General features: G+C 41.0%; 1 protein-coding gene across 1 annotated transcript in view; it reads left to right on the forward strand.

Moving 5' to 3' along the window:
* Positions 1 to 3,995: 3,995 nt before the first annotated feature.
* ano3 (anoctamin 3) overlaps positions 3,996 to 22,475 on the forward strand; it is a 37,502-nt gene continuing 19,022 nt past the window's right edge. Inside the window, exons 1-2 of the mRNA XM_008289716.1 lie at positions 3,996 to 4,071; positions 20,433 to 20,639. Of these exons, the coding sequence (XP_008287938.1) occupies positions 20,435 to 20,639 (205 nt within the window). The 5' untranslated portion in view covers positions 3,996 to 4,071; positions 20,433 to 20,434. The remainder of the gene's footprint in view (positions 4,072 to 20,432; positions 20,640 to 22,475) is intronic.

Below are 22,475 nucleotides of genomic sequence, written 5' to 3' on the forward strand. Positions count from 1 at the left end.
GAAAAACTCAATAAAATACTTATTGAAATGATAAAAAAAATTCTAACAAACAAATGGCTCCCCAGTGTATTTAGCTTAAAGGACAACTGATCAAGTCAATCCTGCCTCTGAGAGAGTAGCTTTGCTGTCCTCTCTTGTTACAAATTATTGTCAGTTACATAGACTAATGAGAAACCTCTGTGTGAAGTGAGTGATGCTCCATACAGCAGTTCTGTCCAATCAATATCCTACAATCAATAGTCTGAGAGTTTAATGTTGTACCCCTCTTTGCCTGACAACACTTCAAACTCCACCCATTCATCTTCGCTGTTGCGTCCAGGCTATTTCACAGCTCAAAGTGCTGCACTGTGGGAATGACAGGTCTGTGAGACTGCATAGCTTTAGCAGTTGTACAAGTGACCGATGAGAAACTTATTACCGAGGTGGGATTTATTCTGAAGGTGCAATGGAAGTCACCGTGTCATGGAACCGTGGCACCTCCTCAGGTAGGGTTAACTCACTTCAGAAGGAGCCACTTGGGGTTTATAGTTGGATATGGTTTGATAGTAAAACTGCAGCTGGATGTAAAGCTAAAATGATTTCATTTAATACTGTCTTAGTTTATCTGGTTGTTTCTCTTGTTTCATGGTTTGGTGTTTCTTAAAAAGTGTTTATATTAGCACTATATTTGAAAAAAAGTATTATAATAAGCAATTTACTTGTAGCATGTTGGAGAATATTCAGCTTTCATGTTGTTTCTCTGACTTTTTCTGTTACGCAGCCCAAATCAAACAATCCGTGTGCATTAATTATGTACTCAACAGACATAGTAAAGTACACGTGGTAAACAATAGACAATTATAATGCTCATTCTGTCAGGATAAAAGCTGAAAATACTGTAAAAGCTGCATGTATAGCTAATGAGTGCAGACAACTTAAGTATGTACGAACCATACGGCTAATCTACTTGATGAAAACAGAGCCGTCTGGATTAATTAATTAATGATGTGTGATTTTGAATGCATGAATGAACAGGCGAGTTAGTGAAGCTACATTAGCCAGTAATAGTTTTGTATGAAGGGCACCAAAATGACGCTTCTTTCACGGCATTTTCTGTAAATGTGGAACAGATTAAGCTGTCATGCCTGTACATTTAATTAGAATATTTATTACATAGGGTACTTTATGGGCCTCTCTGGTGCACAGGTTAAGTTTATCGCTGGCATGTCAGCACAGCACTCAGAAAAGCTCACTGTGATGTTGTGGTGAAACAACCACAGACTGGAGAAAGGAGAGCGTGACTGTTTTCTAGGGAAATCCAGCAAACATGTCCGGCGTCATTCAGTTTAATGAGGTAACTAATGCATGAATGCCGTGGCTTTAAATAGCTGCTTTAATCATCACTGCCTCGGGCTAAGTTGAAAATGGTAAACACTGTGGCTATTTCTTGACAGCTAATAGGACAGTGTTTTCATCCATGTTGAGCCATGTGGATAATGCTCAGTAGTGTACGGAGTCACTGACAGGGCCATGGGGGCAAATTGTAATGGGGTGGCTGCGCAGGAAGCAGCATGAAGTGGTCACAAATCATCAAGCCCTCAAAGTCGGTTTGTATCTTGCTCCATGGCGAGAATTTTCAGAAAATATGATTTAGAATTCAGTTTATGATCAATCCCTGCTTCCTGAGCATTGATTAGTACTATAAAATAAAGCTCAGCTGTGTTCACTGATAACTTTGCGTTGGAACTTTTACACTAACTTTATTTTTGGAGAACTAGACAGTTTGAGGTGAATCTGTTGGAGTGAAGAGCATTTCTTTTTCTCACTCTCTTTTTTTATGGGAATTTTTTGTGGGTATTTTGCAACCATGGCACTGGTCAAGGTACTGTCTACAGGCTCTAATAGCTGCTTCCTAATGCAGTTTTCATCTGAAGTAGCCCAGTGTTTTACCTGCACACATTGGATAAGATAGAAGTGGGCGTCTTATGACTTCATCGAAACATTTATGTGGCCCTAAGTGATCTGTGCTGAGTAACGTAAACTGTTTAGGGGATGTAAAGCAGATATACCAGCCATCATGTAATGGAAATATTGCAGTGTAAATGCCCACTACCCTGATCTACACCCCCTTTGGCTTACACTTATTAAGGTGATAAACACTCATGCCCTTTTTATTTAATTAACAGCTAGAAAGGATGTATATCTGCTGCACTCAAACTAAATTCCATTTATATTATCAGCTGTCTCCAAATGATGCTGCACATACATCGATTACATTATACCATCACCTAAGCTTATTCAAAGTCCTGTATGTGTTTGTGATATTTGTTCCAAGGTAGTAATTTAGTCATGCTAATGGTGTTTCCCAGACAGTCTGGCTGTGGCGCTGATGCTTGGATAAATTATACTTTTACATGGTAATGGAGTCACACTTCGCTCGACATCTCGTCATAGATTTACGGCTGTTGGAGGGAAGACTTCAGAGACACGGAGCTTAGAAATGTATTTGTTTAAATAAATAATCAATGTGCCAGGAAGTTCATGCAGGAAGTACCTGCTCATCAATCGATTTAAGTAATGTCCGTATAGTTTTGAAACATTCAGGATCGCATATTGCTGCACTTAGCCGGCACAACATTAATGGACACAAGCACATTTTAGGCCATGGGGTTTTTTTTCTGACCAGTTGCCCAGAGCCTACATGTAGCAGTTTCTTCCATCTCTTCAAGTGTAATGATCTCTTTAATGGCAGATATTGTGCGTGTGTCAGTGAAACCAAAACAAACTGAACACATTTAAAACTTGGCACCATTGGCATTCTGTATGCAAAATGTCTGGCAGCAAAGTTTACTTTATTTACTGGCTCCATCACGAGGAGATGCTGAAGGGAGATGTCGCTGTTGAACCTGTGGAGAGTCATTTCTGAGAGGAAACTGTTGGTGAGTCATGATGTTTGGACTCAGAGTGCAGCCCCGTGGCTCTTCCTGTTGGTCTTAATAAAGCTGAATGCACACACGAGGCAAGGAGCACACATCAGCGCACACTGAATACAAATATCAGATGGTAGATGGTATTTTTCTATTTTAAAACTAATTACAGTGCACATTATGTGCTAACTTGGTTAACCGTGGCAGTGACCTGTTTAGAGTTAAGGATGGGATCCTCCATATTACATAATTAAACAATTTCTACATCGTGAAGGCTTTGACGGTTTGCAAAATGAGTAAAATATTTGAAAGTATAACGTGCCTTAGGGCGTTTTCTTATTATTGAACTCATTATTCCTCATTCTGAATGTCGAAGGAGCTAATGTTTATTTTAAACACTGTTGATGTTCTTTTTACATATGGTTCAGGGTTGAGAATCACCAACTTATTAATATAGTTCTCAACATCCACATTAATTTAAATACTTAATTTGTAGCTGAAAGGGGCAACATTACACAATGGTGCTACCCTTTGTATTTGCAACAAGTACTGATATTCAGCCAGCTAAGTGTCTGCAATTTCAACAAATATTTCTTAAAGAAATCAGAGGAAACCGTCCATCAACATGTCATGTGTACAGTATTAAATGTCTTGACATTTCTGGCAGCTTAACTGTTACACAGTTGATTTTGGAGAGCAAGCTGCTTTATTGTTCCCCATTAGTGTCAAGTATCAGCGTGCAAAAAGGAATTTTAAAGAGGTGTTAAAAATGTATGAGTGCTGTAACATTAGAGGGATAAGTAGAGAGCTGGACCGCTGTGATCACCTTCGAAATTCACTGATCCGAGCATACGTGCTACATTTTCCCACTGATAACCTCCACAGCCAGTGTGATGGTTTGAGTCAGATCAAAGAACCAGTAAAAAAGCTTGAACGTGATGTCACTCTTTGATCAGTGTTTGGGATTTTTTATGAACGTGCATGTGTGTGTGTGTTGCAGGATCATGTCATCAGGACAACTGCATGTTCCTTCCCCTGCTGGAGGATCAGGCCTCCAGGCGCTCTCCTATCAATGCCAACATCAGCCACTCAGTGTCCTGGAGCTCTTCGCTTGCCAACAGTTCCCACTCAGGAGGCACCGAGACAGAGACCGACCAGCACTCTGGTGAGTTTGCAATCAGTTCTTGGGATGTTTGCAAACATATTACCAATCTGAACCCTGTTTGTTTAGCATATCCCTCCACATCTAAAGTGTATATAAAATATTAGATTCATGCCGAAAATTAAAGCTGCCTGTTTGATAAATATCGACTTGTCTTACTCATTGACCTCTTGATTTTACTATTGAGAGTCACAATAAATCTGTTGGTCATTTAGTATAGCGGCAGCATTATGTTGAGGCCACTGGACATCCAATATCCTCAAATAGAGGTGAAACAATTTGTTAATCAATCAATGAGACAGCTTAAGGGTCAACAAAAAATGAAAATCAACTTTTTTGAAAAACGCTCTTTCTACATTTTTTTTTAAATGTGAGGATCCACTGGTCTAATCTTTGCAAATTAAGTATATTCGAGTTTTTGTTAGGGCTCACAGCTATAAAATCCCCGCGTCGCGCCCTAGTTAGGACGCCTGGGGTATTTTTACATGGAGTTTGCATGTTCTCCCGGTTCTCTCCAGGTTCTCCGGCTTCCTCCCACAGTCCAAAAACATGTTGAGGTTAATTCTGATTCTGTAGGTGTGAATGTGAGTGTGCTTGGTTGTCTGTCTCGAAGTGTAGCCCTGTGATGGAATGGCGACCTGTCCAGGGTGTCCCCTGTCTTCACCTTAAGTCGGCTGGGACAGACTCCAGCTCCCCGCAACCCTAGTGAGGATTAAGTGGTGTATAGATAATGGATGGATGGATGTTTTTGTTATTCCAACAAGGACAGCAACCTGGAAGCTTTAGCTCTGACTATGACAGATTATGATGGGCACTTTGTTACTATTTACATTATGCATCATTTGACATTTTATCAAATAAATTATTGAAAGAATACTTAGTGCACTAATCAATAATGAAAACAAGTGTTTGTTGCTCAGCAACACATAGACGAATGGCTGCTTGACCTCAGCACAAAGAGGACAATTTTAAACCCTTATTTGAACTTCTAAACTAACTTCATCAGCAGATCCCTTGACTGCTCAGCACTACAGCAAGCCGTCAGTGGTAATTTAGTTTAATGTGTTGATGTTAGAACCTTTTGTCTTTCAAGAGCCCCTTAAGAAAGCTCTTTGATTCTGAACACTTCGCAAACGCTGAGTGTGTTTATGCAACAAGAGATGTGTTGAATATTAAGGAAAGTGGCTTTGATTGTTTCTGAATATGAATACGCTTGACTGTGACCTTTTCTTTGATTGGAATATTTGATTGCTATTATTTGAAATTGTTAGGCTGCTGTTGTTGATTGCTGGAAATTCAGTTTGCTTTCTGAAATGCATCTTGCAGTGTAGATTCTGGGGGCTTGACATGTTTCATCTGTGAATTATTTTTGGATTTCAGCTCGAAGATGACGTGACAGCTGACGATTTTATTTGAAGCCTGCAAGAGTGTCATTCGCCATGTGAATCTAATGTAGTTCATGATTGTAAATTTACATGCACTGGATAAGGTAGATAATGCACAACCCGCTGTGGTTCTTCAAACTGAATCAGTGAGTCAGCTTTGCCACAGGGTGGCAGTATTTTATTTGTCTAAAATCTCCCTGCCTTTGCAGTGCTGTCATCTGACCTAAATCTCTAAACTCACAGGCAGGCATAGAGAAGGTACAATTTTAAAATGGGGCTGACCGTATAAGAGCTGTTTATTTATTTATTAATCACCTGAGTGGAGGAGATGCATTTGCTTGGTAGTTTGAGGACACGATATAGGGGTTGGCACGCACAGCCCTGACACCAGTCCTCAATAAACATCAGAACAGTGGGAGGAGTAGAGGCGTGCTGAGCTGCAAGAAAGCAGATGGTATTTGCATCTATGACAGATGCCAGACTACTCTTCAGAATAGCCGCACAGACAGAGATTGATATACAAATCTGGGGCCACAGACCAAACTGCAAACCGTGTTATTGTTAGTGTGGCGAACACTGACCAGATCACAGTGGTCAGCTGAGCGCCTGCTTATACAGAAACAACACGAACAACCCATGAGAAGAGAATTCACTCTCATGGCTTTCTGATCCATGACTGGAGGTCTGCTGCTGTAACTCTGTGTGGTTGACATTGAAATAAGAGCAGTGACCTTGCAGATTATCCACGATAAGATCTCTGTTCAGTTAATACCATGTGACTGAAGACCTAAGAAAGAAGGTGCAGGGATTTCTCCCTCATAAATTGCTTCTGTGTGTATAACACTAACACGCATCCTCTTCCATTTTTTACAAGCTGTCAAAAGCAGCAGTGAAATGTGCAGGTCATAACAAGCACTGGAGTTATCACCATCAATAAACTAAAAATAGAGACTATAAATTGCACAAATGCAAATGAAAACAAGAAGGCGAGGCAGAGCAATAAAGAAATCAAGACAGTGATCAATCTTTTTTTTGTTGTTGTTGTTAGTAAAGTGTATATACTGTATTCAACACTCTATTGCCTCAAACGTATACATCATTTTAGTTGCATCACATTTGTGCAATAGAGCCAGCATTAACATCAGGAAATCAAACCACACTGCAGCCATTTTAACACTGTGCTCAGCTTCAGTTTCCATGACCGATAACACATTTACTGTGAACAAGGGATCCCCTGCCGCCACCGCAGCAGAGTGTGAGCCCTGTAGTAGTGAGCGATAGTATTGATTATTAAGAGTTTTTCTCTCAGCCCCACAGATGCCTGCCAAAGCAAATGCTTTCTCCAAGAAAAGTAGTCACAGGGACTGTATTCCCACTGTTGATGTTTAGGTGTTTGGTTATTTGCTGTTAGTTTTGTGTTTTTAGGGCATAAAGTTAAAGTTGAGTTTAGCTGGTGCCTGGTATTTTATTTGTGTTTGTTTTCCAAGGGCTTGGGACTGCTGTTTTAAAAATTTTTGGAATAGTTGAGTGGTCCTTTATAATATTCAGAAGATGTTTATAGTGTCTTTAAATGTAAAGAAATAAAAAAATATATATAGAATAAAATGTATAAACCTCATTGGAACTGCTAATACATATTTGTTTTGGACCTCTGCATCCTATATTTTGGCACCTGGCTGCACTTTTTCATCCCACCAAGAGATCCCAGTGACGCACAAGCATCTTTCAGGACAGGGCTGATTGAGGAGCCGATCGATACTTGTCCTTGTCGGTCCATTTTTGAGACGTGCCGCTCTCCGGTAATTTCCCGCAGCTTATTTGGACTCTGTAAATCAGGACGGAGGAGGACGTGTCCATCTCAGGACCTCCCCTCCCGCCCGTCACCATGACAACAGCCGTGGATGGTGGTGGTTGGGGAGGTGGGGTGGAGGGGGGGGGAGCATGCGGAGCTGAGACAGGTGTTGCTGGGCTTTGCGCATCGGCCGTGCGATCGTGTGGCAGGATGGCAGCTGAGGGAACACCTACACAAGCCCACCACAGCTCCTCATGTACGCTGCAGTTTTGCTTCTCGAAATACGGATTTTAATTGACGGGAACCGGGAACCAAGTGAACGGTCGCCATGGTGCACCACTCGGGCTCCATCCAGTCCTTCAAGCAGCAGAAAGGTTGGTCGCTGATGGGGGCATTTCGCTGTGATTTATGTCCGAGCTTGCGTGCCGTCACTTTTTCGTGTCTTGTGAAATAGTTTGTGTGTGGAAAGGTGCTCGGAGGTAATGATCTGTGGACTTGGTGCGAGCGTGACGCAGAGTTGCAGCTCTTTCTGCTGGGATGATGCTTGTTTCTGAACCTTGTGCGCTTCGATGTTTTATCACTACTTTATACTACATTCCCTGTTAAATTGTTAAGATCCAGTTAAAGCTGTTAAATTCAAATAACACCTCTCATATAAAAAAAAATCTTATCAGAAATTGTCCACATTTAGAAATGTCACAACCTATCTAACCCACATTTGTTACAATAAAGTGGAAGGTTAATGGTGCACAGAGAAGACATGACCTTTCCTCTTCATTTAAACACTGCAGAAACTGAAAAGTGGTGTTTGAACTTGCAGTGATTTGAACTGCATTCGCTCTCATGAATGAGCTTTCAGGGATCTTGCTCAAAGAGCCGTACAAGTAGGCTATAATCTGTGTCAATATTATGTTGTGCTTGTGCTTTGAGCAAAGATACAAACTGTTCCACATAAATCTGTTCAGATGCATGCGGACCAGTTTGTGCTGAAGGTAAAGTAGCTTCTTTGCGCCCTGCAACCTGTCACGAATAGCTGCACTCAGCCTTTGAGGTTCTGACAGGCATAAAAAATGATTTGAGACTGTTAAAAAGTTGCCGTCGTGCAGTCAAACGGAAAATACGTTTCCACTCAGCAAGTTACTGAAACAGTAATATGAGACATCACACTCCAGTTCATGTTGGTGTCTTTGGCTTATTTGCATTTTGGACTGACAATAATTTCACACAACAAATGGTGCTGTTAAAGGAAGAGACTTGGTCTTCACACACTGGTGCACATTTGATCAGATCTCTAAGCAAATACCAAATACCAGCACATTAGAGTGCAGCTAGATTACACTGCTGGGCCAGTATTGATTTTAGATCATAAGCAGGGCTTTTTACAGGCAATTATTGGGCACTGCTTTATTTGAAGGCGTATGCACAACACTCACATGATACAGTCCCAGCCATGATGCATGAAGGAGACTTTATGAATGTTTTTGTCGGTTGTCTTCAAGTATCACTTAATGCCAAGTTGTTTGAGATGTCTGTGAGACTTTTCTTCTGAGGACTTTACACGTTCAGCTTTCTTTTTCACATTCAGCTTAAATTTGCCCTGTGGAGAATTGATCTTATCTTTATCTAAATCTTTTTTTATTCTCTGTTTTTATTGAGTATATGTTTTTTAAATAGTGTTTTTAATGTGTGTGTGTTCTGGGGTATGTAAAATGCTGCTGCAACACTACCATTTCATTTAAAGAATCAATAAAGTACTTTGTATCTAGAAACCTATATAACTTATTCTTTTTTCCAGATTTTCAATGTAGTGCCACCTTCAAAACAAAATTTCAACTGTCTATTTTTTTTTTTCATTTGTCTTTTGTTCGTGATACCTCCAGCCTCAGCTGCTCTTTATGTGCACTGCTATTTTAAACGATCGCCATGCTAAGATGCTAAATTAAGATGGTAATCATTTAACCTGCATAACATCCGCCTATTGTTAGTGCCATTAAGAGCACATTAGAGTGCTGATGTTAGCCTTTAGCTCAGTCATAAAAGTACTTAGTCCAATCAGCTCCTCTTGTCTCTTCTTTAATAGCTAAGGCTGGTTATGAAGGATTTATGACAGGTTACGTCATCCTGGTTAATGTCAAGGTTTTGTCAGTGTCATGTCAGCCTTCTGCACACATCATCAGGTAAAGTGTTCCCAATTAGTGCTTTTTTTAACACTTTGTGTTTCTGGCTGTCTAAATCTAGAATAATGGCGAAGACAGCTCTTGTTTTTCACACTGACGTCAGCTCATAAATGAGGAGCAGCTACTTCTTTGTGTGCATGTACCTGGCGGAGGTTGGAGACAGAGAGGGTCTATCCCCTGGCTTATGATGAGAGGATGCTGAGCTGAGCAGCTCCAAATCTCATGACAGAGCGAAGCCCCGCTGAAGAGGCTGGTAGCTTATCTGCTTTTGCTCACGCCTCTTTGAGTTGGACACAAGAGTGGACAAGAAATGTTTTCTTCCTCCAACTTAATCCTGTGTCGCGACCCACATGCACAATATAGACCGTACCTCATGAACCCATACTGGGTTTGTTTTTATTTTTTAGAATCGTAGAAATATTTGTTATTCTTTTTTAAATATATTATACTATGAATTGTGTTCCATTCAGTATTTTTTTCTTTCTATGTTGCTGTTTCAGACAAAATCCAAGCTTATAACCACTTTGTGATTTCAGTCCAGTCAACAGGAAAAGCATAGCAGAAGATGATATCAGATTTATGTTAAAGTCTGCCTATAGGCTGGAGGGCCCACTCAATTTTTCAGTGGCTGCTAAGTGCACCATTAAAGTGAAGGCAAAGGGGGTGAGTTTTGGCTCACAAAGTCCTGCTAAAGCAATATTCAGAAATTACGCTGCACTTCCTCAAACACAGCCAGCGACACCGTATGAGAGCAGTAAGAGGCTTAGTGCTGAAAATGCTTGCTGAAAGCTGAATAGAGGTTTGTGTTTGAGGTGAAGAGCTTTGTTGAGCCAAGTCATTATCACTGTGTAGGTAATCAGCAAAATTGGAAAATTGATTGTAAAATCAACTGGATGCCAATATCAGGTAGTTAATTGGGGGGATTGAATGTTTCTCCAAGTTTCACCTAAGAGGCACCGCAGAGCTGCACGCGACAGAAAGTTTTAAGTTGAAGAGTTAGAAAAGGAGCTTTCTGTGAAATTCAACATAGGATGAGGTTGTAGCTGTGCTTTTCTGTTTGCCTTAGATATTATATTTCTCACTTGATGGAAAAAAGAAAATCCGGCTATATTTGGACTTCAAAAACCAGGATGACTCAGTACCATCTGATAATACTTCCCAAGATTTGAGTGAATTTCAAATGTTTTTTGGCAGATGGATTGTAGACTCAGATTCATCAGCAGCATGTTGGTGAACGTTGAACCTTATCTCACCTTCCACTGAACCCTCTCTTTTTGTAGAAAGTATGTTAGGATTTTAATGTAACTTGTAAACCTGCAATATCCGGCTCATCTTTTTTTTTTCCAGAAATAGATATTTTTTTAAACCCAGTAGTGTTCAAAAGCCCAAAAGAGTGACTTTGATGTCTGTGTGTTCCTGTTTGTGGGTGGATGGTTTGTGTAGGACTGAGACTGTCCTCTGTTACACTGCAGTTTTCTCCAGTGAATGTTTGTTAAGAGTGTGTGTCTGTGTGTGTACGTGCATAAACCTTTGGTTCAGCTGCACAGTCCAAGGCAGGCCACCTGTCCTCTTATGCAAGCAGGCAGATGGTTTTATAGATACAGACATTAATTTCAGGACAGATTTGGGGAGAGTGTATATTTAATATCAGCTGTTTAATATATATTTAAGCTTGCTTTGGGAGTAAGATATTAGGCAGACATTAGTTTTATAGAATATGAGTTAATCATGTTTGAATATCACATTGGAGCATGCTGGGTCAAGCCAAATATATATCGTCACTCCAGCCATACACAGGTCTACAGAGAGAACAAAATGTCTCTTCACCAGGTCTGCAGTGCAGCTTACACAAAAAAAGACAAAAGACATTACAACAAGCAGTTTACAAAATGACAAAACAAAGAGGCTCTTTTGTTCTGCGCGTGTTTGTATGGTCTGGCAGTTACCAGCTTTAACACTTTCAGTCTTTAAATAGTCAGTGGTTGTTTTGTTGCTAGGTTATGAGAACAATACAGGCACAAGTTATACCGGAGCCTAGAGGTTTTTAATCATGTCTGCGAGACCCACAGATCCCATCAACTCATCATTGAACCATAAGGATCCTCAGTGAACTTTATTCTTGGTATTGTGTTCTGAAGACGGTGCAGCTGGTAGGCATTCCCTCACCAAGTGTGTGCGCACAGCAGAGGCTTTGCAGAAAATCCTGTGACGTAGTAGAAATCACAAGCAATCAGGGGGCCGTAAGAAGATAGTGTGATGTGAAAGTAACGGGGTAATATACGGGCTGACAGACGAGGAAGATGTTTAATCTCCTCAAATGATGCAACCCAGAGGTTTTGCCAGGATTGTGTAATGTGGTCCTGAACCGGCCAAACTGTGGGTAAAAAGTGCCATCTGCTCAGGGGAGTGTTCACGGTCAGACTGTCTGGCTCAGCTGCACGTGACAGACAGACGATAACAGATAGCAGCGTCTGTGGAGCTCATTATTGCCTATTTTAGCCTGTTGATGGGGTTATTATTTCTGTTGATCCGGTCATGACATCAACTGTGATTTTGTTGAAAAAGAAAACACGAGTCCAGTACATTTCTATAGCTCTGCACACATTACATTTGTATTGTTCTTGATTGGTTGTTTGAAATGTTCCCATATATTTCATTTAATTTACCATTAAATTCATAATGTTTTTTGAGAAATGTACACTGCTTCAATTTACTATGATGTGCTGTATGTCACAATATATATTAGATTTAAGCATAATTTATCATCATTAAAAGAACAAATGACCAAGCAGACACTACTTATTTATATTTGAATGGATAAATTACTGTTGTCACAATTCACATTAACAATTTTTTTATTATGTTATATTAACATTTCACTAACGTGTCCTGGAATACTGAGGAAGAAAAAAAACATTTTTACGCCATTGCATGAAGCAGCATTTGTGAACTATTGTTTCTGTGAGGAGCAAAATAAGACAATCCATCTGGAAATTGGTGCAGCGTCTCACACAGTGCCTTTTTTCATTCTACCGCTGGGGCTGCATTTAGAGGCGATGAAACACTATGCATATTTTCTTCTTAACTCCCCTCAGTGTGGGTCATTTCAGGCAATGCGGCCCTTTTTTTTCCAGTTATAAATAGGAAATCAAATTATCCTTGATTTTCTCCACAAAAGCCCACCTCAGTAAAAGTTCAAGCTGCAGTCACAGTATTAAAAGTGCTGTCGTTAAAGCTTCGGTTCCGATGTCCTCAGCTGTAGCCTTAGAATACCTCTTTAGAACACTTGCAAAATAATTTCCAGTACACTCTTCTGATGGTGAACGTGGAGTATATCTAGCTCTCTATCTCCTAACCAGTCCAAGTTAGATTTTGTCAGATGAACACAAAATTTAGTGATTCATTTTTTTTCTACATTTCTTGAGGACATTACTCACCATCAGTTACTGTTGCACCTCAAGCATTAACCATGTAACATAAGATGTGAGCTGAATATTCAGTGGCTGCTAAATAGCACTTTTAATACTCCACGTGAACTCAGCCGCGTGTATATGTTCTTTGATACGCTGCCAGGCGGAGGATGAAGCGCGCTCTATCTGCTTGGAGAGGGAGGCTGCCTGCAGTCCCAACGCCAGAGGAAAGTAACTGGCGGCGCAACAGATTCTCAAGGACAGGCTCTGGCAATCTAAATCATTTGTTTTTATTTTTAATCCAACATGAGCTTCATATTATGGAGGTTTGTAAACCTTCATGACATTATCAGCTTATTTGCTGTATTTTTGAAAGCTTTGTGTCAGAAATTCATTCAAATTGTGATCAGATATTGTAGTCTATTGTTTATAACAATGCCAAAGCTTGCTCAAGGTGTGCAATCCTGCTATTGAGCCTAAGAATGCATTCACAAACAGTTCCAGGCCTATTAGGGCAAAACAAAGTCAATAAAGCAGCAGTTTTGTGGCTGTTGCACCAGCACCTTGGACAGCACTGCACATTTAGTGAAGCTTGGGGACGTTTTATTCTCCTCTCTTGCAGATCTATTAGCAGTATTGGCAGACATGCTCTGAAAACAATCCACTGTCCTTATTTAAACTGTCTGTGAAAACTTTTCAGTACCTCAAATGCTCACGTACAACTAATATGATTAAAATGGCCTGTACATACCAAACTTTAATGGTGAGATCTCACAAAAGCAGTCCTTCTCAAAGCCCAGTCAAATTAAATGAGCTTTCCAAGGATGTTAGTTTGGTGCTCAGTGAAGTAGAAAAAGGGTTCTCACATTAAATTGCGGAAGCTCTGAGTGAGGGCAACATTAAATACTGTGAGGACACAAAGGCCTCAAAGACTCTGTGCTAATGAGTGAGCAGCAGTTTAAAGGTCTGATTCTGATCACATGGAAGCCGTTTGAGAATAAGGTGTGGGCCGAGCGTGGCCTAAACAGCGTGATCAGTGTTAGCAGGGGTTTATTTTTGTTCTTTTCTGGGTGTAGAAACATGCTGCTATCCGGTGTCGCAGTGGGTTCCATGAATCTATCACTTTGCGCTCCAAAACAGCTCATCACTTCCACAGCAGGTACACTGTTCTGTGGTCTCTCGGTTTTGTTGTGTACCTGATGTCTGCTTAACCACAACGTCATCCAAGTTTCTATTCTCAGAGCACTTTTATTCACTCTGCAGGTTTTCGGTTTCCTCTCTCTGCTCAGAACAGTGACTCCAAAACTCAGGAGCACTTTTTTTTTTTGCTGCAGTTCAAGTGTTCTTTTATTGGGGCAGCTGTTTGGAGGTCAGTGTCTCTTCCAAATGTAGCAGCCTGTTGAGCAGCTCAAGACTCAACAACAAAAAACCTAAAGCTGTGCTCGGTTATTGTGCTCACTCCATCTTTGCGTCCTCTAGAAATGTTGCTGAGTTTTCAACATGATGCAACACTTGAGATATACACTTGAAGGATTTCCGAGCTCTACTGTTGCCAGGTGCCCTGTCTAGCACTGTTCAAGTAAACACTTCAGTGTGCCCACCTGATACTTGGCACAAGCGGTGGGCTTTTGCGTGAACTTGTACAGACACCACAGATACTGAATAAATTCTCATTAGCCCTCTCGCCAGGCATGGAATGAACATCGAGCCAGTTAGTGATTGAAGCAGTGGACATTTGCAATTCCACTTTACGGCTCATCCTGAAGGACTGTACTAGGTTGAGTAGTCTGTTCTCAGACCAGCTTTTTAATAAGTTGTTGTGAGCCAGCAGATTTTCTGACCGGTCTCAATACGCATTTGTGTTTCACACACTGAAGAGGCGCATCTGTTCGTTTCCTTGTCTTTTTGTCTCTGACGCATTATACTGTAAATGTTAAATCAGACGACTCATAAGCCATAAGCTTTAAGCAGCACGTATCATTGCATTTCACAGAAAATTGAATGCATTTCCTCCCTTCAAACTGGGAAACAGTTAGGAACTACCTTCTTAAATGTATGCATCCTGAGGTCATCTGCAGTTACGCTGCTTAACATCCTAGGATGAGGGACGACCGTCATGTTCTGAGATGCCTGCTCTTTGCAAAAAATGTGGGGTGGTGCAGGGGAGGGGAGAGGAGACGATGGGAGAGGTGGTTACTTGCTCGGGGACTTGGGGACAGCGTTGCTAGGTACCGTTTCATTACTGGAATCTACAAAACTGTTGGTGTTGGCTGATTCTGACTGCACCTGTTAGATACCCATTAGGCTCCTGTTGTTGCTGAACCGCCTTTGTGTATCTTTTTCTAAAGTTAAACCAGACAATGATTGAACTGAAGAGTCACACAGTTTAGAAAAGTAGAGTTTAAGAAAAGGATAACAGAAGTCACATAGTTACACAAACCTCAAAAGCCAGTCTAGACTATTTCTGGCAGAGAGCGAACACTTCTTTTTTTCCAAGAATTTTATTAGTCAATAAAACATGTAATTTCATTGCCTGCAATACAGTTGAACATGAATTATAATAAAATACAACATCTGCAACAACAGCAATAATAATAAATGCCAACTATAAATGTGAATAATAAACACAGTGATATTTACTGTATGGGCAGATCAGAGACGGTAACATAACGCCAGGTCTGCTTCCATGCGATGCATTTTATGAATGCTCTGTATTTTGGATCAGCTTCTCTGAGCATGTGGTGCGTGATTTCTTTCTTTGTTGCCCACTCTTTTATGGCAGGGATCCCCTGAAATGATCTCTGTAAGAGAGAAGTAATGATTTGTGTTGTACTGAAAAAGGTCCCGATGCAGAGTGTTCCTCAGTTGAAAGCTGAAAGTGCCATGGGCTGCACACGGATGAATAATTGAAAGTATAGAATAAGGAAACATAGAGGCATGATGGGAAACAGCCCACTGACCTGAATTCTCTTTGTGCACCATCCTCACAGTTACCGTCTGGTTGCTTCAGGTCTCTCACGGTGACTTTGGACAATTGTAACTCAAAGCAACACGACACATCTTGGACGATTCTACCTCAGTTTCACAGCACTCCTTCGCTTCTTCTGTCTGACGGCTCGTAACTGATCATAAAATCCTTGACGTTTTTCAAATTAGATGTTTGCTCTTCCAGCTGGATCGGAGGAGATTGGCTGCATTTGCACACAGACACACAGAGTGCTGTGACTCTGCGAGGGATATGACAGACCTATCATACGTATTATGACAGAAATAATCAAGAGGAGCGTAATGAACTGATAAACAACCTCAGTTCTTGATTTGTACATTTCTTCAAGCATGTGAAGGCAAGTATATAGTATCAGAATCAGAATACTTTATTGATCCCCGAGAGGACATTGCTTTCACGATGGCCAGTGTATAGAGTATCAAACGCACACACATCCACAGACCAAAAAAAAAAATCCATTTAATCTCACATCAGAAGACCATCATGGACAAGCTGCACAGCAGAAATCCAAATCCCGGATCACGACCTCTACTGAAACCCGTCCAGCTCCACGTCAGATGAGCCTGAGTGGGTGTTTGTGAGAGCGCACACAGAACTGACATCAAGACTCTGCGTTATGCTGATGCAGAGGAAATATGGAGGTGTGTTTTTAATCACATCACCTCACAGCAGGCCTCCTCTCCCTGGACACTCAGCGACTCCCATACCTACTTGCACGCATGCATGCACATACAGTCCATGCACACACACAGGATTAACTTTCTCCTCATAAAGCAGTTTTAGCCGGCGCACAGTGAGATTAAACGTGGGATTTCACATTAGATGAACCCTTTATATATTTATATGGACTTACACAATGTACCATCTTCAAAAGGTACCGCTCAACTGCTCTGACGATGAGTTCATACAGGCTGCCGGCATGACAAAATGAGGCCAAAGCTCTGGAACAGGCCAGTGATTGTCAGATAACTATTATCATATCCCTAATATCCACAAGAGTCTGAGAGATTTGACGAGTGATTTATTATTTTTTTTCCATCTTCACACGCTTGGAAATTTCCGTGGAAGCGATTTCACACAACACGAACCCTGTCCAATTTGTGATTCTATTTTAAACTTTGAGAGTCCTTTGGGACGACAAAGCCGTGCCCCTACAGACCCATTATCTGTGCTTCGATGTATCATGTCAGACATGTTGCGTTTTGCCAGTGTCTGTTGGGTTTACCTGCACCATTAAATGCACCTTGTTGATAAGGTGGATGTGACTACCACTCAGAAGCCACTCTCTCTTATCAATAGGCAGAATGGACAGGGTCCTCTAACTGTACGGCTGTATTAAATAATAACACACACACTCTTCAGACTCATCCACAGAAACCATGATATTATGGCACTTGATGCCTCTGCCCACTTCAGTGGAGGCTCACAGCTCTCACTGATTTACGCTTCGCTCATAAAGCAAAGCATGTTGCTGCTGCATTTGTGCTGAGAGGGACAAACCTTCCTTCTCACTGGACCGTAACGGTTGTGGTTTCTGAAATGTTATCGCGGATGTAATTGGCACAATACAGTATGTCTCCTCACAGAATAATTGCTTAACAACCTGCAGCTCAGTGCTGATTTGAAATACTGGATTTAATGAATTGACTGAAATATGAGGGCTGCAAGGCGGCACGGTGCTTAGCAGCAAGGAGGTCGCCGGTTTGCGTCCCGGTGAGGACGCCTGGGATCTTTCTACGTGGAGTTTGCATGTTCTCTCCGTGCAGTGTGGGTTCTGTCTGGGTTCTCCGGCTTCCTCCCACAAGGTCCAAAAACATGCTGAGGTTAATTGGTGATTCTAAATTGTCCGTAGGTGTGAACGCGAGTGTGCTTGGTTGACTGGCAACCTGTCCAGGGTGTTCCCTGCCTTCACCCTGAGTCAGATGGGATAGGCTCCAGCCCCCCCACAACCCTAGTGAGGATTAAGTGGTGTGTAGATAATGGATGGATGGACTGAAAAGAAATGAATTTGTGAAATCAAAGCGCTGGGAATTTAAGAATTGTAGTTAGCCTAAAGACAAATTACATGACACAGAAAAATACATAAATTCACAGTGTAGTTCCAGTGTTGTATTTTGTGCTGACTAATCAGACCCCTATTTAAAAGACTTTTATTTCAAACTGTATTTAATATCTGTCTCCTGAGTGGAGAGGATTCTAGCTGCAAGCATAATATCACTTTAATGCACATAAAAATTTCTACAGTTTTTTCTTTCTAAATTATTCACTGCATATGTGAGCTGGAGATCACAACTTCCATTCATTTCATGTCTTTGAGGCTGAACAGGAAATAAACAGGGTGATTAGTGGTTCCCCTGGGCCTACAAGCTCCCATCTTCACCACGGCTCCGTTCTCACCCAACAGCGCTGGGGAATCCCATCGAGATCAGTGTCATGAAAATGAGTTATTGCGCCGCTCGCAGCACGGACCCCCTGGCTGCACGGAGCGAATTATCAATTCACATTTCAGCTGAATGTTTAAGGAAGGTCAGGCAGAGAATTCCTCACTGGAGGTATAAGTAAGTCACGTTCCCTTTTAATGGGGGAGTGCCTTGATTTCATGAATAAATATGTCAGGAGCTGCAGCAGTGATGCCGCTCTGGGGGTCTGGGGTCTGAAGGTCTGGTTCAATGTCCTGCTTCCATTGATGGACGTTCATTATTATTATTAGCCTCGAGACTCTATCCACATTTCATCTTCGGAGTGTCCCTCCTCCTCCATCATCATACTGGTCCTCTGGTGCTGAAAGAACCTTGAGAATGACCTCAAACGGTTTTAATAAAACATTGACATGCTAATGAGAATGCAGCACAAACGATGGCTGTTATTACGTGTATCTTTCTCAAAGCCATAACAAGCGTATGTTTGTACTTCAGTTTTGTTGTGCACCAAATGGCTGCTTGTCTTGGGCTATTGAAGTGTGTGATTTGATGGAGGGGGAGTGCTGATGGTTTTAATGCACTCCCCTATGAAGGACAGACATTATTACCACCACTGTAGCCCATAAAAGGATGGACCAGTTAATGACTGAAGTGATTCCTCCCTCCCTTCCTTCTTCCACCCACTCCCTTGATTTCAGTTTGTGCGCATTGAAACTATACATACATATTTTATTTACACTTTCTCACTATTGTGTTTTGTGTTTTTTGTTATTGATCATTTGTGCATAATATGATTGTAAAATAGAAATAAAATGAAAAATAGCAACAACAAAAAAACAATAAAAGCCATAATTGTTTGTAAGCATACTGGGGTTTTTCAGTTTTAACATCCCTCATAGACCTTCATGTGGAAATGTAATATTGCAGTTATGTTTGTGGAGCTCTTGCTTCAGCGTGTTGGTGAAATTCTTATTTTACTGCCAAAATATCCTTTCCTGAATATGCAGTGACTGAATAAATGCATAAATATCAGTGAATGGAGTGTTGCATCAAAGTGCTGAAGTTGTGCTTACATTAGCATATTGGCGGGAGCTGCTTTATTCAAGAGGCAGTTCAGTGATTTAGGTTTTCACTTCCATTTAGCTGACTGACTCACGAGAGCCAGATACACAACAGAACAGTCAAAAGTGATGCAGCAGAGGCTGAGATATTCTGACTTTTACTCCCTGTTGATCAAGTTACAAAAACATTAGATTGCACATTTTCAGTAGCTCAGAGTCCTTAAGTAAACCCAAAGTGCCTGGTAGACGATTTCAGTTTCTATGTCTTATACCAATTTTGTTGAACAACGTGGCATCATCAGGCTGATTTTTGTTTAATATTGTATATACAGTCTGGGCAGATGGAGAGTGGGGTCATTGACCAAAGATCACAAATCAGTAGCGAGTGACACAACGCATCGAGTTAATGAGGTTGTTGATGCTGCTTGATAAATGTTGTTCCGCTGTTCCCGAAGAGCTCGATGAAGTCGGTGGTGTATTTTTAGGGACAGGATCGTGTTGTGCTACATGTCCAGTCAGAGCATCATGTGGCAGACTGTATGTGGCACCATGCTGTCTGAAACAGTTTCTTAGACAACAATTGGTAGAGTTGTGGACATTCAAGATGTCTGACTACGACCCTAACTGACATACCAGCATCCTGCATGACAGCAGCCTGTTCTCATCCTTCTCATGTCATCTGTGGCGTCGTGTCATTTAAATAAAGCTGCATTTTAAGAGAACCTATTATAGTCACTGGTCAAAGGAGTGTCTGTTCACACCAACTGATCTCTGTGCTATAACCTCTTAAGACCTGGCATCCACATATTTGGGGTGATATTACCTAGTTATTTTTTTTATTATTTTATTATTATTATTGGTTTTAATTTTTTTGTTTATTTATTTTAATATATTTTTATTTTCTTTATATTTTTTTTATTTTTTACTCTTCTAAAATCTGTCATCAATTGAACACCCTAAAAACTTTTCATGCTCAGTTGGCTCAATTAAACCCTTTTCTAACCACAACAATAGAATTTCAATTAACTATATCTTTAAGTCAGAGAAGAACCACTGCATACTGTGATTATATTTTTTTAACATGCCCTTTCCTTTTGCCCTCTCATCCTCAGGGATGCACACCAGCATCAGCGAGATCCTGAAGGAGAAGAGCCTGAAGCCGTCTCGCCGCAGCCTGCCCTGCCTCGCCCAGAGTCAGACTCATCCGATCAACCTCAACCACTTCCTGTCCGTGCCTCTGAGCCCGGAGCCCAAACCTGAAGTCGCGGATCTGAGTCAGAGCATCAGCACCTCCTGCAGCCTCCTCCCACCGCAGACAGGTCAGTCCACTCACTGACAGGAACTTTCAGACAGATTCCTTTAACCATTAGTGGACGATAGTGTTGCTGCATCCATTTACAGAGCCTGATGTGTAACGGCTGTAGAGTTGACCGTGGCGGTATCTGCAGTGGTGAGTCAGAGTTGAGTTACACTTAATGAAAAAGAGGAAAACACGACATCTTATACAAGTTACCAGGGTTTCACCCACTTATATTCAGCTTGCTTCCTTATTATCCCTCTCAGCAGTTGTAACTTTTTCTCTTTCAAAGATCCAAAGGTGAGTTTTTTAAAGAAAGTTTTCTCTGGGGAATGCAAAACTTTTGTGTGGACCTGTAAGTCTTATTTGGTCCTATACCGTCTCCTACAACCAAAAGCTGAATGTTTATAGCATTTAACTGTGTGACTCAGCTTTCTATGTAGCACTGAATGTGGATATTCAAAGTCCTTTTTCCCAATTTACTTGAGATATTTAGATTATTCCCTTCCATACTGATAAGGAACACTTACAAGAAATGTGCATTATGCTTTATCAGACTTAGCGTACATGTTGACAAATTACAAACATTACATTTTGTTAGTTGTTACTGCCATTATCGCCTTATTGTCTAAATGGTGTGTTTAATTCTTCTCTCCTCCAGTGCACTGATTGCACCGAACATTAGGCTCAATAGATCTTAACAGTCGCGGTGACATTTAAGGCATGTGCGTAATATTGATCGAGCAGATTGTGGAGATGCTGCAGGGGAATTTATCAAACACTGGGTAAAGTCACAGCCGCCTGATGCACGTACAGAGGCAGCGAGGTAGTGTGGAAAAATGCTGAAATGAAAACGATACATCATTGTGTGGACTGGTAACATGGAGATGCCTGTCAGAGAGGGAAATTATTCAGTCTTATTATATCTTCAGGAATACTCGGAGGCCGCTGACATTGAACTCTCTTTTTGTTGTAAGACTTCAACACATTGATGTTTTTCTGACCTTGAAGTGCCCTCTGTCTGACCTGAAAGTATTTCCGTGCTGAGAGCAGTGTTCAAAAGAGGGAATACATGGAGGAATTTCATGCAAATGAGGCGGCACAAGCTGTTTCTATTTTGGTGAAAACTGTCTCTTTGACGCTGTGCTGAGAATAGACGTCTGACGAGCAGATCTGATTTTTTTTTTTTTGCCTTGGCCCATGGAGGGTGCAGACAGATGGAGAGAGTGTAGACAGAACAACCACCAGAGGTTGATAAACAAGGACCTGATCCTTCAACAGTTTCCCACCTGCGGACACTGACAGGCGTGATCAACAGTTATCGGACTGGATGAAGTGCTGCAGGAGTGACCGAAATGTTTAGTGTAACACATGTTTTGCTGTTGTAGGAATTTTACTGCACCTTACAACAGAGATAGTTGCTGCACATAACAGTTGTTATGTAAAGTACACTTTGAAAACATGCTTAACAACTTCAACAGCTTTTACATACTAGAAGTAGGTCAAAGATGGCCGTTAATTAGGTTAGCATCACATGACATAGCAAATAGTCTCTGGGACTAGTTGGCATAATTGATGGCACTGATATCAATATTCATATATATATATATTAATATTTTTATTTTTTTACAAATCTTTTTCCTCAGTATCATTACATAATTGCTATGTTATGACGCTGGCAGTTCTAGGCTTCAGTCATCTGCCGTCAGAGTTACAGCTCTAGACAGAGGTGGAAGCAGCAGAGACCGTCTTGGTTCAGTGCAAAACTTTCCAAGGAATGGGAGGATTTTTTTCAATGAAAGGGTTTAATAGGATCATTTTTGAGTTAAATTACAGGCTTAAATAATAATAACGCATT

The sequence above is a fragment of the Stegastes partitus genome, unplaced genomic scaffold (assembly GCF_000690725.1).
Source record: "Stegastes partitus isolate 25-593 unplaced genomic scaffold, Stegastes_partitus-1.0.2 Scaffold633, whole genome shotgun sequence".
Classification (NCBI taxonomy): domain Eukaryota; kingdom Metazoa; phylum Chordata; class Actinopteri; family Pomacentridae; genus Stegastes; species Stegastes partitus.